The following is a 15,125-nucleotide window of genomic DNA, read 5'->3' as shown; positions in this document are numbered from 1 at the left end:
CTCCATGCCCACTTTTCCTATTACGTGAAGCAAAGCCAACAAAAATTCCAGTACAAATATATTAACTTCTTCCATCGACAAATTTTAATTCTAAAACACTCAATATTTCATATGAGTACCAAAAAAATATGGTTATGAGTAGTTGAAAAATCATAGTGCAGCTTTGAAAGTTTTAATAAATTACTGCAGTCCATATACAGCAAAGATATTCTAATGAGTACAATCTCTCCAAATAACTTTTGTTAACTTTTATCAGCAAATAAACATCCTGAGTCTGAAAGACTCAAGAGACTTGAGAGTATATTTCTCCCTGTTCTAAGACACTACCTCTTTTAGTCCTTGAATAATACTGCAAACTATAGTCATGGATTATGATGCTGGATAGCTCAGTAGATTTAGTAGTCCACAGTCCATAAACAGTTCAGTCATTTATCAGTTTAAGCACCACTGAAGTTGTGATTACATTCAAATACCCACATGGAATGGTAAATAAGATTTAATACAACCCAAAGATCAAGATTCCCCAACATAATGCCTACTGGCATCAGACAAGGGACTTATCTCTGTCCTTGTACTCTTAGACCTCAGTGCTCTATTCTGTTTTATTACACAGACTGGAACACCTAATTTACATTAAAGCAACTGCGTTAAGCTGGTTTCAGTGACATTTATCAGATTGATCTCAATTGTTCATGTTAATGACACATCGTCCATACTCACAAAAGTTAGTCACAGAGTTCCTCAAGGTTCTGCACTCGGGCCAATGCTATTCACCTTTTATATACTCCCCATCAGTGAAACCAGGGAGTATATGGACCCAATGCAACACACAGGACAAAATCAGTAAGGAGCAAAAAACTTTATGTCCCATTAATGGGACATAAACTCAACTTCTTCCCTGAAGTCCTTGTGCTTTCTCGTCTCGCAGGTTCCCATGGATCGTGGTTGGACCTCCTGCTGTGGTCCTGCTTGAAACCTCCTGTGATTACTGTTTATAATTTATTCTACTCTACTTTACTTCTCTGTATAGCTACTACCATTATTATTGTTACTAATATTGTTATCATAATCACCATGGTACCTTATGTATATTTCATCATTATCATTATCTACAGTTCCAATACTTCTGGTATTATTGCTACTGCTACGCATCTCTGTTGTGCTCCATGTTGTGCTCCATCTCTCAAGCTCCACCCCCCTCTCCCTCTCTCTCTCTCTCTCTCTCTCTCTCTCTCTCTCTCTCTCTCTCTCAACCCAACCGGTCAAGGCAGATGGCTGCCCATCTTGAGCCGGGGTCTGCTCCGAGGTTTCTGCCTTCTAAAAGGCAGTTTTTCCTCACCACTGTCACCAAGTGCTTGCTCAAGGAGAGATGTTAGGCTCTCTGTATTACAATTTAATTAAAGAGTTTGGTCTAGACCTGCTCTAATTGGAAAGTGTCATGAGATAACTTTTGTTGTGAATTGGCACTAAATAAATAAACTGAATTGAACTGAATATATATATATATATATATATATATATATATATATAAAATCAAGTTTTTGCACTTTTCTATATAAAAAATCATTCTCAGTTATAATTCTACATTAAGTTTTTGAATAAATATTCAGAATAAATTTCATTTTTTTAATTTTATTTAATTTTAGTTTTGGATTGTTGTACATAAAAAGTAAAAACTACTTTGTGTTACTGTTGTTTTTCAATAATTCTGCGTACAAAGTAGAATCATATTTACTATGTGCATAAATAAATATGCTCCCATGTGAACATTTACTGTAGCATTTAAATGTAGTCAGTTTGACAATTGGAAATTAGCTTAATCTTTAAGCCACTTGATGGTGCCATTATACCATTATTATGTGACACACTTTTCCAGGGTTGTATGACACATTAGAATCTTTTCAAATTATTTTCAACAATCATCTGTAAATGTGTTGGCGTTCATACATTTCACTTTATTACTCTTCAACTAATAGATACATGTGAACAAAAACAAAAACAAAAAAGTAGGTTATATAAAATGCATTATTTTCATTCTTGAGCTTTAACAAACACGTCCAGTGATTTTTCTTCTGTATCCATGATTACTAGCCTTTTGCTGTCTTTGTTGGCACATTACAGCATATCTTGGTATGTTACTGCCAGTAGGATAGTGTGACAACATTAGCAGAACTGTGTTTCACGTGTTTATTCTGAGCATGAAAGAGGTGAACAAAACATAGAAACATTCATAGAAAAACAGCTCCATAGTGCTACCAGTGGTTTAAATATTCACAGGGATCCTTTAATGCTTTAGTAAACACACAAGTGCAATGTGTTTTTACTCACTGTTTTTAAAATCAAGTATATATTATCTCACAGCAGCATGCAGCTCTTACAAAATATGTAACCTCATACTATGGTCAATGTGGAAAACCGCAAAGGTGGATCAGAAAAAATTATGGGTTCTGTGGTGTTAGGTGTCATCCAACAAAACAAGGATGGGCAGTCGTGGATCAGCGGTTAGGGTGTCGGACCCGTAACCGGTGGATCGCTGGTTCGATTCCCCGTCCCGGTGACCATGGCTGAGGTACCCTTGAGCAAGGTACCTAACCCCCACTGCTCCCCGGGCGCTGCATGCGGTCGCCCACTGCCCCGGGTTTGCTGTGTGTGTGTGCACGTCACTGGGGTGGGTTAAATGAGAAAAGAGAACAAATTTCGTTGGAGTGAGAGAACAAATTTCGTTGGAGTGAGTTCCCTCCAATGACAAAATATGTCACTTTAACTTTAATGGGTCCAGTGACTGTATAAGAGAGTGCTTGGGGCTTAATTATCCAGGCAGGAAATCTCAACAGAGCCGGGAAGATTTTATTGTGGTTTCTATTGCACGAGACATTCTCCCTCTGTGGGTGGAGCTGTGAATATAAGAACTTCATCTAGCAATTGTAAAATACCAAGGGTGGATGGGATCTATCAAACAGCCAGGACTGCTTAAAAAAAAAAAAAAAAAAAAAAAAAAAAAAAAAGTCATCATAGTCATTAATGAACTCACAAAGGCAAAGCACAGTTTGTTCATGGGTTTGTGGAAACACAGGAAAAGCATACATTTTCTACTTACTTAATCCAATCACTCACCCTGAACACAGTTCACTCAAAATAAATCTTGTGTATAATTGCTTTGTTAATGTTTAGTTAAAATCAATTCAAGGTTGACTGTCACAATGTGCAATACACAATTCCATATCCCTGTCATGCAGACTTTATTACAAGTGTGCATGTACTGTTTATGTACAATACAGCACAGAATGAAAATGAAGAAACTAATAATTTCTGGACAATTGCTGTTTAGCAACCATGTTTCAAGCTTTGCTACAAGCTCCAAGTGGACTGACATATCCACTCAGATCATTCTTTGTTAAGTACATTATCATTTGTGTTCTAACTGAGGGAATAGGTTACTCAACTTTTGTTGTGCCCATCTAAGCCCTGCACACTGTGATAAATTTGTCATAGATGATGTATAATGTATGTATTCTCATCTTCCATTGGCAAACTAACAGTGTGGTTTGTTGTGTTTTTACCACAGTCTACAACACTGCTGTTGCACTGAACAGCCTTCCTAATACACATGGCACTGCTCACATGATGCTTTTACAAGATTTCCAAATGTGCACCAGACATTCACATCATTACACTATTCTATAGTATTTCCACAGATGTAGAAAAACTCAAATAAGATCAGAGTCAGTGTCAAGCAGTTTTGATTTTTCCAATTGACAATGCATTGCTTTAAGCAGCTTCATTAAATTCCACATACTGAATAATAATCATTCAAAGCTGAACACCTGAGCCAGGTATCAGCAGCACTCTACTACATCCACATTGATGGTTTCGATACTTGAAAATTCTTTCCATTCTATTTTATTCTATTTCACTTTGTGTCCAAACCACAACTCCTAGATTTTTAATCCAGACGACACACTAGAAGTCACAACAGGGTGCTGCAAGGAGATTTTGAAATCTCTGAACTAAACTGTGGTGGATTTAATGAGAGTGTATTGTATTTTTATATTACAGACAAAGTTGCCAGTTTTTTTGGTAGACCTAGCTAAACCTAATGCCGTTTAAAAATAAAAACGAAGGCACCCCATTTTATCAGTGAAGGTTGAGTAAATATTATAAAAATCTTTTAAAAGCATGCAATACAGGTCAAGAGAAACACAAACTACAACCTCCAAAATGGTCATAAAGATGAATGGAGATCTCTCTAAAGCAGTTTTAACAAATAAGCTACATGCACCAAATAAACTGGCATCTAAATGCACGTCACCATATATCACCAGTAGCTGTCAAGATATCATAGATATCATGGATATACAAACAAACCAGACTTTGGCTTTAGCTTGGTAAAAGTGGTTAGCAAATTCAACTCAGGTCTTTTGCCTGAAATTTGTGGTTAATTTTTCACTCTAAATTTGATCTTTTTTTCTGAAAGCCACAGCCTTCTTTTGATGGAAATGAGGTTTGTTCTTCCTTTGATTCCACTGGCACATCAGAATATCCCTGAAAGTTGTCCGGAAGGTCTTGTTACACAGGGCATAGCACATGGGGTTGACTGTGCTGTTAACATAACACAACCAGTAGCCCAGTGCCCATAGGGTTTCTGGAATGCAGTCCTCACAGAAAGTGTTAACCAACACCATGATATTGTATGGTAACCATGTTGTAATGAAGGCAAACAGAATAGCGCTGAGCGTCCGTGCTGCTTTCTTCTCATTTGCCTTTTTTTCATTCTTACGCTTATTGATCTCTGACTTGGCCTTCGATGCAAAGCGTTTAGCCATTGCTGCATCTTTCATGGTGATGGCTGCAGGTGACTGGTCCGTGGTTGATGGGGTGACAGGGTTTGATTGTGACCCTTTCTGACTTTTGTTGGATGAAGATGGTCGTTCATCCTCATTCTTCTTTGCCTTTCTAGAGTTCTTGTGATCTAGATAGATAGATAGATAGATCAAACATTTTGTATATTTGTATATCCATGCAAACTTAACTTACCGGTACTTAAAACAGATCACTTAATGGATTTATGTCCAACCTGTTGGCCTTGATGGACCTGCATTGTCAGCTTCCTCCTCTGAGCCTGACTGGTCCCCAGATACACCAACTTCATTGTTGTTAAAGCTGTCACAACTGCTCTGTTCTGCCTCACCCACTGTCGTTGTTGTGGTGTTGATGGACCTTTTGGATGCATGGCGACCAGGCAGCAGTGATGAAAAATGGAAGCAGTAAGCACCACACTTCCCTCTGCTTGCCATTTCCCCTGGCATGCTGGCATTGTCCTTGTTGTTCTTCTCTGAAGCTTGCTGATTTAGTTCATAGCTACTGCAGCTCTGAGAGCTAATTTGGCGTACCATGGCTGACGAATCTTTCTGGCTTCTAGTTGCACCTTCTCCAGCAGATCTTTCGTGACCACCCACTTGATTCTGAGCCTGGGTTTTGCTATTGCCTGACCCAGATCCTTTGAGACCTTGTACATCTTTAGCACGCTTCTCTGTCTCCTGATAGATCTTCCAAAACAGGATTGCCATAATAGTTACTGGCAAGTAGAATGCAGCAATAGCAGTGCAGAATGTAATGATGGGCTCAGACAGGAACTGGATGTAGCACTCGTTAGGCTGGACTGTCCGCTCACCCACAATGTACTGCCAGAACAAGATGGCTGGGGCCCAGAGAATGAAAGAGATGGACCAGGCTAATCCAATCATGGTCATGGCCCGCTTGGTTGTACGCTTGGCCCGATAGGTCAATGGTCTGGTCACAGAGAAATACCTAAGAGACAGATAAAGAAAATAGACAACTGTACACATTGAGAGAAACTGCAATTGTGTTGTGCATTACTATCAACAATGTCCTAATCTTAAAAGTATCACAAACAGTCTACACAAGATACTTTAAATATGCTCATTCCCATGACTCTCCACATGATGCCACCATGATACTAAATGGAAATATATCCTTTTTGTAATCTAGATACCTCAGAAAAAACCCTAACCACAACCAAAACTGCAAACAATATATGATGGTGACTTTAGAGAGCTCAATTTAAAAAATATAATCAAGGTCTGGTACCTGTCAAAGCTGATCACAAGTAGGTTCATGACTGAGGCGTTACTGGCCACGTAGTCTATTGCAAGCCACAAGTCACAGACCACTGGCCCCAGAGCCCACTGGTCCATGATGATGTAGGTTGTGTACAGGTTCATTGACAGGGTGCCAATGGTCAGATCAGCAAATGCTAGGCTTAGAAGGTAATAGTTGTTCACTGTCTTCAGTGCCTTATTGATTTTGAATGACACCAAAACTAGGATGTTACCAACAACAGTGACAAGAGAAAGTGATCCAGTGAGGAAGACAATTATGATGACCTGAAAATGAGGAGATAAAAAGAGAAAGAACCAGAGAGGTGGTCAATATGTAAGATAATCTAACTGATTTTTTAATGACTCAAAAGGTGATCCTAGTTTACTGTTTGCGTTCTAAAATTCATTTGTGAACTTTCAAATCATCAACACTGAACTGACTGAATATTTTAATGTCAGAGGACATAAGTTATCCTTATTAACAGAACAGCAGTGTTTTCCCCTTTGCGTGTGAAACAAAATATTTTATTAGTTACTCTTGTTCAGAGATGTTTATGTTCAGAGACCTTTATTTTGAAGTTATGGGTTTGTTTCCATTTCTTTTCCTTTCTGTTCATCTTCTGCCATCATTTGGTTGCTACAGAAGTCACTAACAATATTAATTGTATTATTACTGCTATAAGGTTCACATAACACAATAAGTTTTTCATCATGTTGCACTGTCAAGTCGATGTTCGGAGCATTCATCGTACTGCAGTCAAGACTCATTTGCATAATTAGCCTGTTAAGAAAATAACCTTGCTAAGAATTAAATTAACTGGCTAGCCCAACTAGCTTGCCCTGTATTACTGTCATACAGTCAATGTGGTTTCAGTGTGTTATTATACAATGGTAAGTCCAGTTGGTGACTCTGTGTTCTTTGAACAGATGCCTGTAGCAGTCAAGTTTTTAATGAAGCACTTTCTGGAGTCCAGTCCTCGACATGTTATTTACCTCATTTACAGTATGTGAACTTGTTTCAGTGTGAAAGTCCTTCCTGCATTTTGTTGTCATGTACAGTCTTGGTTTCTCTCCTCAAAGGGGAGACAGGTAAAGTGAAGATAACTTTATTTGGAAAAAAGCAAAGACGGACAGGTGACCCTAAAATGTTTGAAATGCTGCTTTACTTTGGATCATATCATTGTCCAAGGTAATAAGTAACATTCTGTTGCACTGTTGTTTTAAAACTTTACCTTGTAGATTTAGATGATTTAGAGGTTTAGGTTTAGATTACATCCATTCATCCATTGCATTCATACTGATTTTATGACTGCCTGCCAGGAAAACGCAACTATTCTGGGTAATCATTTATGCAAATAATAAAAAATAAATAATTTCTGCCCTTCACACTAGAACTGATTTTTCAACAGATGATACTCAGAGTACTGGTACTATACTATACTAATACTAGTAATTATAAATATAGAGCAATAGATTTTCATCTCTATCGTATTAAACATAATCTTGTTTTAATGGAAATGGATGGACAGATGAGTAAAGTTTGACCAGACTTATGAAAGTTCTTGTTTAACTTAAAAAGACAGATCAAAACATCAATTACTATAATTTAGACAAGTCCCATAGCTTTAGATGCAAAGTTTATTTGGGAACAACAACCATAAACAACCAGCTTTAATGAGCCATAACCTCCCTGGAGCTTTGGAGCAGCCATGTGAAGAAAGCAGCTGAATGTTTCTCTAGCAGTTAAAATGTTGCCCAACTGAAGCCATGGAATTTACACAGTGAGGCTGCAAAACTACTCTGCTGGCCGTTTTGGAGTGTTTTCAAACTGAAGCGTACACATGTCTCGTAGCTGCATTGATAGTGAGAGAAGCTTTCCACCTTATGAGGTATCAGTTATTACTATTTATACATATCTAAAACTTTAACTAAAACTGATGCAGTGAGAAACACACTTAAAAACAAAACTCTTAGGTTGGTAAAATCACAGCTGATTGTTACCTGCCAGATAGTATGTCCTCCTAATGGGTCAAAGACCTCTGCTGGCAGCATATATGTCCTGTTAACAGGTGAATCAGTGAAGTTTCCTCCTTGCATCGAGACATGACTGACATTATGCTGCTTCCATCCACTGACACCGTCAGATAACATGGCCAGTTCCTGGTAAGAGCCACCTGAAGATGGGGATAAACAAGTAAACTTGTTTACTTGTTTAAGTTATCACTGTCATCCATATCCTTTAATTGAATGCTTTTACTAAGATGATTTAAAGATTAAACAAAACCTCACAGTTTCTACATTATTTGTTTTTAAATATAATGTACATAGTACCTAAAATGGCATGCTCAGCTATGATGGCGGTATCAGACTGGTCTCTCATGCCAGGAGAATAGTCGCTAAGGAAGTGAACAGAATCAGAGCTGGACGTCAGGTTCATAATGACCAAGGGGCATCTGGAGGAAAAGAGGACAATATGGATTTTCAGATTGTGTTAAACTGGAGCAAACAGCACTGTAGCCAAGGGCACATATACTTGATATGTTGAACATTGATTACTGGCCTGTAGGGGGTTTGATATCCCTGGACCTCAGCTGGTACTGATCTACCTGATCTACTCAACAGCCTTAGAAACAGCAGTAGAACCAGATAATTATTTTGACTGCTTTTATCCCATAGACCGTCATCAACTAAATTCATTCATATTTTCATCTAAACCAACAACATGCATCTTAGAGCCCATCCCAACTAAGCTGCTCAAAGCCTCCCAACTAAGCCTTACTTAGCACCTCTCTATTAGATATGATCAGTCTATCCCTAATAACAGGCTATGTACCCCAGTCCTTTAAAGTAGCTGTAGTGAAACCTCTTTTCACCACTGCATTTGACACCACTGACCATTCCATCTTATTACACAGACTGGAACACTTAACTGGCATCAAAGGAAATGCATTAAGTCGGTTTCACTCCTATTTGTCAGATTGATCTCGATTTGTTCATATTAATGATGCATCATCCATACTCACAAAAGTTAGTCATAGAGTTCCCCAAGGTTCTGTGCTCTGGCCAATTCCAGTCACCCTTTACATGCTCCCCATTGGTGATATTATTAGGAAACACTCCATACATTTTCACTGCTATACAGATGACACAGAATTGTACTTGTCAGTGAAACCAGATGAAACAAATCAGCTAGCCAAACTTCAGGCATGTCTTAAAGACATAAAAGCCTGGATGACTTGGAATTTTCTACTCAGACAAAACTGATTGTTCTGGGTCCTGAACACCTTAGAAACAAATTATCCAACGATATAGCAACTCTAGATGGCCTAACCTTGGCCTCAAGCTCCACTGTAAGAAATATAGGAGTTATTTTTCAGGATCAGGACATGTCCTTTAATTCACACATAACACACATTTCAAAGACCGCATTCTTTCACATTCTGAGTCAGAAAGGTGCATGCATTTATTACTTCCAGACTGGATTATTGTAACTCCCTTTTATCAGGCTGCCCCAATAAATCTATAAAGACTCTCCAGCTAATCCAGAACGCTGTTGCACAATTACTCACAAGAGCCAGCGTTAGAGATCACATGGCTGTCTGTGAAATGCAGGAGAGAGTTTAAAATTCTTCTCTTCACACATAAAGTCCTGTACAACCAGGCACCATGATATCTTAAAGAGCTGATAGAACCCTATTATCCCACCAGAGCTTTATGTTCCCAAAATGCAGGGCTACTTGTGGTTCCTCAAGTCTTCAAAAGTAGATCAGGAACCAAAGCCTTTAGTTATCAAGCTCCTCTATTGTGGAACCATCTTTCAGTTTCAGTCTGGGGGGTGGACACCCTCTCTACATTTAAGAGTAGACTAAAAACTTTCTTTTTTGATAAAGCTTGTAGTGTGGGCTGACCTGGGCTGGCCCCTAGTTATGCTGCTATAAGCTTAGACTGCTGGGGGATGTCCCACGATTCAATGAGCTATTTCTTCCTCTCCCTCTCCTTCTGTACTCATAGTCACCACAGTACATTCTGCACACTGGTATCTGGTATCATTTCTGTTGCTGCGCATCTCTGTTTGTGTGCTCCTTCTGTCTGGTAAAGGTAGAAGGTAAAATGAATGCAGCAAAATATAGAAAATGGAGGACAGTCTAATTAAGTCTGCAAAAGAACTATGTCTTGGGAGAGGATTTATTTTCCAGCAAGACGATGTGAAGCATACAGCAAAAGCTACACAGAAATAGTTTAAAGATAAGGTGTTCTGGAGTGGCGAAATCAAAGCCCAGACTTCAATCTAATGAAGAATTTGCAGCTGGACTTGAAAAGGGCTGTTCAACCTGACACAGCTTGAGCAGTTTTGTATAGAAGAATTGAGTAAAATTGAGTCAGATTGCTGCCAAAGGTGCATCTACTGAATACTGACTAGAAGAGGATGAATATTTAAGCAATCACTTATTTTACATTATGTAATTTTAATTGACATTACTGTGTAGAACTTTTTTTTGGTACATTTTGGTCAAAAAGCCCAATTTTACTATGATGATCAAGGAGGAAAACATCCAAAGGGGTGAATACTTGTTACCCTCCCACTGCCAGATGCCATTATAACAAGATAATCAACGTTATTCACTTCACCTGTCAGTGGTCATTATGTCATGACTGATCGGTGTAAGCCAATATTACACAGCCTAACAAGGTGGTCAACTCAGGACTGTATCACAATTTTCTATTAGCTAACGTCTGATAAAATATAAATTTATAAAATTCAGTGCATATGGAAAGATATGGAAGTGGCCATGGTTTCATCTAAGGTAGGTTGGAAAAACATTAGATACATCCTGTTGTGCTGACTCCCTGCATACAGGAATCAACTAAAAGCTGAAAACAAATTGCATATTGTGCCCAAGCAATAGCATTTCAAGCACTTTGTCTATGATCCATGGCCACTCGAGGGCTCCACAGAGAACACCGTGGGATGTTTTCAGGTATAAAATTCCAAGTGTGCACATACCATTTCTCACTCTCCTCAAGACCAAAATTGTTCAATAGCTCTTAAGCGAGGTGTAATTGGAAATGAAAAGTATTATTATGTGTTCTTTTCACATATTTACTGTCAGATGTGTGCCTGACATACGTGCTGTTTGGATTTGCAACATTGATGAGCTGATGATTATGTCTGTTAACATAAACTGTTGACAGTCTGATTCAGCTGTGGCAAACCTTACTGTCACTGTCTCACTGGGAAATGTGCTGTCATGACGGAAACATGGGATGTTTTGTCAAGAAAGAAAAAACAAAGAAAAAAGATAATGAATTATATAAGATGAACAAATGGATAAACTGAAATCAACATGATCAACTTTATACCCTATAGAGTTATCTCATAACACTTTCCCATTAGAGAAAGTCTAGACCATACTATTTAGTGTAGTAACAAAAACCAAAACAATATCCAACCATCCATGGGTTCCAGGAGCTGAGGGTGTGGGAGCCTATCCCAGCTGACAACAGGCGAGAGGTGGGGTACAACCTGGACTGGTCACCAGTCAATCACTGGGCCCACACAAAGACAGACAGTCACGCACAATCTGTTTGCTGTGAAGCATCAGTGCTATCCACCGCACCACCATACAGAACAACAGAAAAAGGGAAACCTTCAACAGATAACTTGACAAAGAACTGAACTAAAACACAAACTAAATTGATGAGGAAATGAGATGTGGGTGGAGAGATGAGTGGAGCAACACTGGTGAGTGGAATGAGGTGAGGAAACAAGAGGAACTTATTGGCTGTGATAAACACTGAGACAGAGCAGGACTAACAAGGCCGATGCAGGGCAGGTGTGCTGTAAGAACAAGGGCTGGAAAAAATGGGGGGTTGAGGAAGGAGACCACACACACAGATAGAGGAACACTGTGAAAAAGGAAGGAAGGAAGGAAACATAGGATAACACAAAGTACATTGCTCAAGGAACAAATGTGACCATTGACAATAATAATACAATAATCAGAATATCACACAACATTCTGAAATGCTAAATAATATAGTATTATGTGATAATATTGGAAGACATATCCCTGTTTTTAGGAATAAATATATTGTGATGTGTATATTAGATTCCATCCATCCATTTTCTATACCGCTTATCCGTCAGGGTCGCGGGGGAGCTGGAGCCTATCCCAGCTGACTACGGGCGAGAGGCGGGGTACACCCTGGACTACTAACCACTGCACCACCGTGCCGCCCCGTGTATATTAGATTGTATCAGCAAACTACTACTACTACTACTGTTGTTTGTCATTTCAAAACAATAGCTAATATATTAGATATATGGAGTTTTAATTTGAGATTTATAGTACTTTCACTTTATATGTACCAAATAAAGTATTTATTTTTATTCATACTTGTATGTAATATGACACATTTCCACTCAGGATTCTTAACAGATTTTCTGCTGTGTGATATGAAAAATATGCGTTCCTTTGCACATTCTGGAAAGGTGTTCAAGAGACATGAGGAGAAAGATGGAGGATAAAAACTCAAGGACCACAGCGAAGAGCATTGTCCTGAGGGAGAGGCAGTACTGAAGCAGTGAGAGACGGCAGCTGCTGGATGAAAAGGTGAACCTGCAGAAGAATCTGTCCATCACTGAGAGAAAAAACAGCGAGTTAAAGGCCAACCTCAGATGGCAAAACAAGAGACTGGGTGGAGAGAAGAAGAGATTTGCTCTCTTCACCACCATCTCTCTGCCCTGGAGAAAAAAATACACAAACCAGCAACAACATTAAGGGAGAAACCTCAGGTTCTGGCAATCGTGTGGATGTTCTTTGACACACACCACCCAAATGTGTGTTTTCTTAAAGGGTACAAAGTTGATCATGCTGATTTCAAATTAAAGAACCAAACACACCCTCACCCATCCATGGCAACCGCTCTTCCCGTGAGCAGCAACCTCGCCCCAGGCTGGACAATTCAACCCGTCACATCTCAAAAAGACCTCAGGAATGTTTCAAGGAGCACAACAACAACCTGCAGACTCTGCAGATCCCAACCTGATTGAGAATCTGTGGGATGCACCGGAATAATCCACCCTCCCACCCTCAATGCACGGGACCCAACGTTACGAAGATGGTGACCACGAAATACTCCCAGTGGTCCTGTGTCCCTTCCCCTGACAGGTCAGAGCTGTTTTCGCAGCACAAAGGGGACCTACAAAACATTAAGCAGGTGCTATTAATGTTGTGGCTGATCGGTGTATGATGAGACCATAACTGCCTGGCGAGAACTGAAAAAGAGTGTAAGAAAACAGAAGAGCATATGAAGAAGAGAGATGACACTCCTCTCATCTCTAACTCTAATTAAAACCATTCCAACAGAGCTCAATCCTCAGCTTCCTTTGCATTGCTGATTCTGGCATAGATTAGCATAGCCTGTAAAGAATAGAAGACATTACTAATACAGGCTGTACTAATTAAAGCCAGAACCATCATATCTCGTCAGTAAATGTCTTCAATCCACGCTTTTATGGCTCTGATGTTGCAGAAGAAAAAAGCTTGATAGGTTTGAGACTTAAACGTCCCAGTCTTCTTCCACAAATAAATAAAACACACATGACACAATATGAAACCAAACAAAGTGTCACATATTAAATTGATTAAAAATACACATTATTAAAGAAATCATCAAATCAATAAATTACGTAAAATATCTTAAACCAACAGTTGGTGAAATTACTCAAGAAAGTCATTATTATGAAATGTTCATGATTGATTTTCATAATAACCATTTATTGGATGCCATTTATCAAACTGGGAATATCATTTGAAAGCTGCACAGAAACACTTTGGTCAATCAACTTAAAGAATTAGGCACATTGTTTCAGCTGTATCTAATTAACAATATTCACATTGCATTAAAAGAGTTGGTGCTTGCTGTAATTTTCAGCAATTTCAATGTATGATGCGGGTCAAAATCTATAGCAGTCCTTCAGTGCAAAAAAAAAATGCCTTGCAAAGTTCAGCTGAAGTTAATGTGAGGATTCCACAGTTCGCACTTTACAAATTCAGTGGATATCTGATCAAGTAATGGTCTGTCTTGGAAAATAAAAGAATGTTGACATGATCCGAAACCAATTTATGCTTTATTTCTACTTCTGTGTCAAGATAGCTGCAGGAAATGGGCTCCAAGCATTAGTTCAATGGTTTATCATTCTAAGTGATATTCGATATTCCCATAATGTTCCTATGGCATCAGATGCAATGCTTTTGATTTGTAATTCTGAGTATCTGGCAGGTTGTGTTGACCAAGCATTGTAAAACAATGCACTACTATATGAAGATCCTATGTACATCTCTGGATATTTTACTATAAAAAAACCCAAGTGACTTTTTCATTTAGTTAAAAAGGGATATTTATATGTATGAAGTCTAAACACATACTTATACTGTTACATCTGAGCTTGAGGAGCTACCTATATCACAAAAAGTTTACTGTCGAGATTATGGGAATCATCAGCCAAAAGTATTTCACTGTATACTTCGCACCACTTATACTTTCAATTGCAAAACAAATATCACCACAAAATTGTTACCTGACATCTTAATATCTTGAGCAAACACATATACTTTACAATATATTTGATTTTGATACTATTGTAATGTGTAGGAGGAATAAAGTTTTATAGGTTTTTGTAAGATTTATAAGACAAATCTAATAGGATGTTCTAGATAAAGATCAGAAGTTCAAGTAATGAACTTTAAAATAATGAGTTCTGACTGGTTGTGTTGGTCTGCATGACCACTTGTAACCTGTAGCATTTTATACATTGTAATTAAAGTAAGGGAAAGCCAAACGGTGATTTTTTCATAATAAAATGCACTTACCAGTCCACTCCCAGTATCCAATATGATAATGCGTTGGGAAACTCAGCTCTGCTCATGCAGCATACTGCTCTCTGCTGTGGCTTAGACTGCTCAGTTGGTGTGACTGGAAGTTTGAGCTCCACCTTTGACA

At 38.6% G+C, this 15,125-nt stretch overlaps 1 protein-coding gene across 1 annotated transcript; it reads right to left on the bottom strand.

Moving 5' to 3' along the window:
- Window positions 1–4,134: 4,134 nt before the first annotated feature.
- Window positions 4,135–6,866, bottom strand: chrm3b (cholinergic receptor, muscarinic 3b). The gene is made up of 4 exons (XM_046378045.1): window positions 6,840–6,866; window positions 6,109–6,404; window positions 5,075–5,808; window positions 4,135–4,969 (listed from the first exon to the last, which is right to left on the bottom strand). Exons 1-4 carry the CDS (start codon window positions 6,864–6,866, stop codon window positions 4,449–4,451), a joined length of 1,578 nt encoding a protein of 525 aa, XP_046234001.1. The 3' UTR covers window positions 4,135–4,448.
- Between the last annotated feature and the right edge of the window lie 8,259 nt (window positions 6,867–15,125).

Source organism: Scatophagus argus, chromosome 21 (assembly GCF_020382885.2).
Source record: "Scatophagus argus isolate fScaArg1 chromosome 21, fScaArg1.pri, whole genome shotgun sequence".
In the NCBI taxonomy this organism is placed as follows: Eukaryota; Metazoa; Chordata; class Actinopteri; family Scatophagidae; genus Scatophagus; species Scatophagus argus.
Note: the sequence above shows the minus strand (reverse complement) of the source record. Positions and strands in the feature narration are given on the sequence as shown.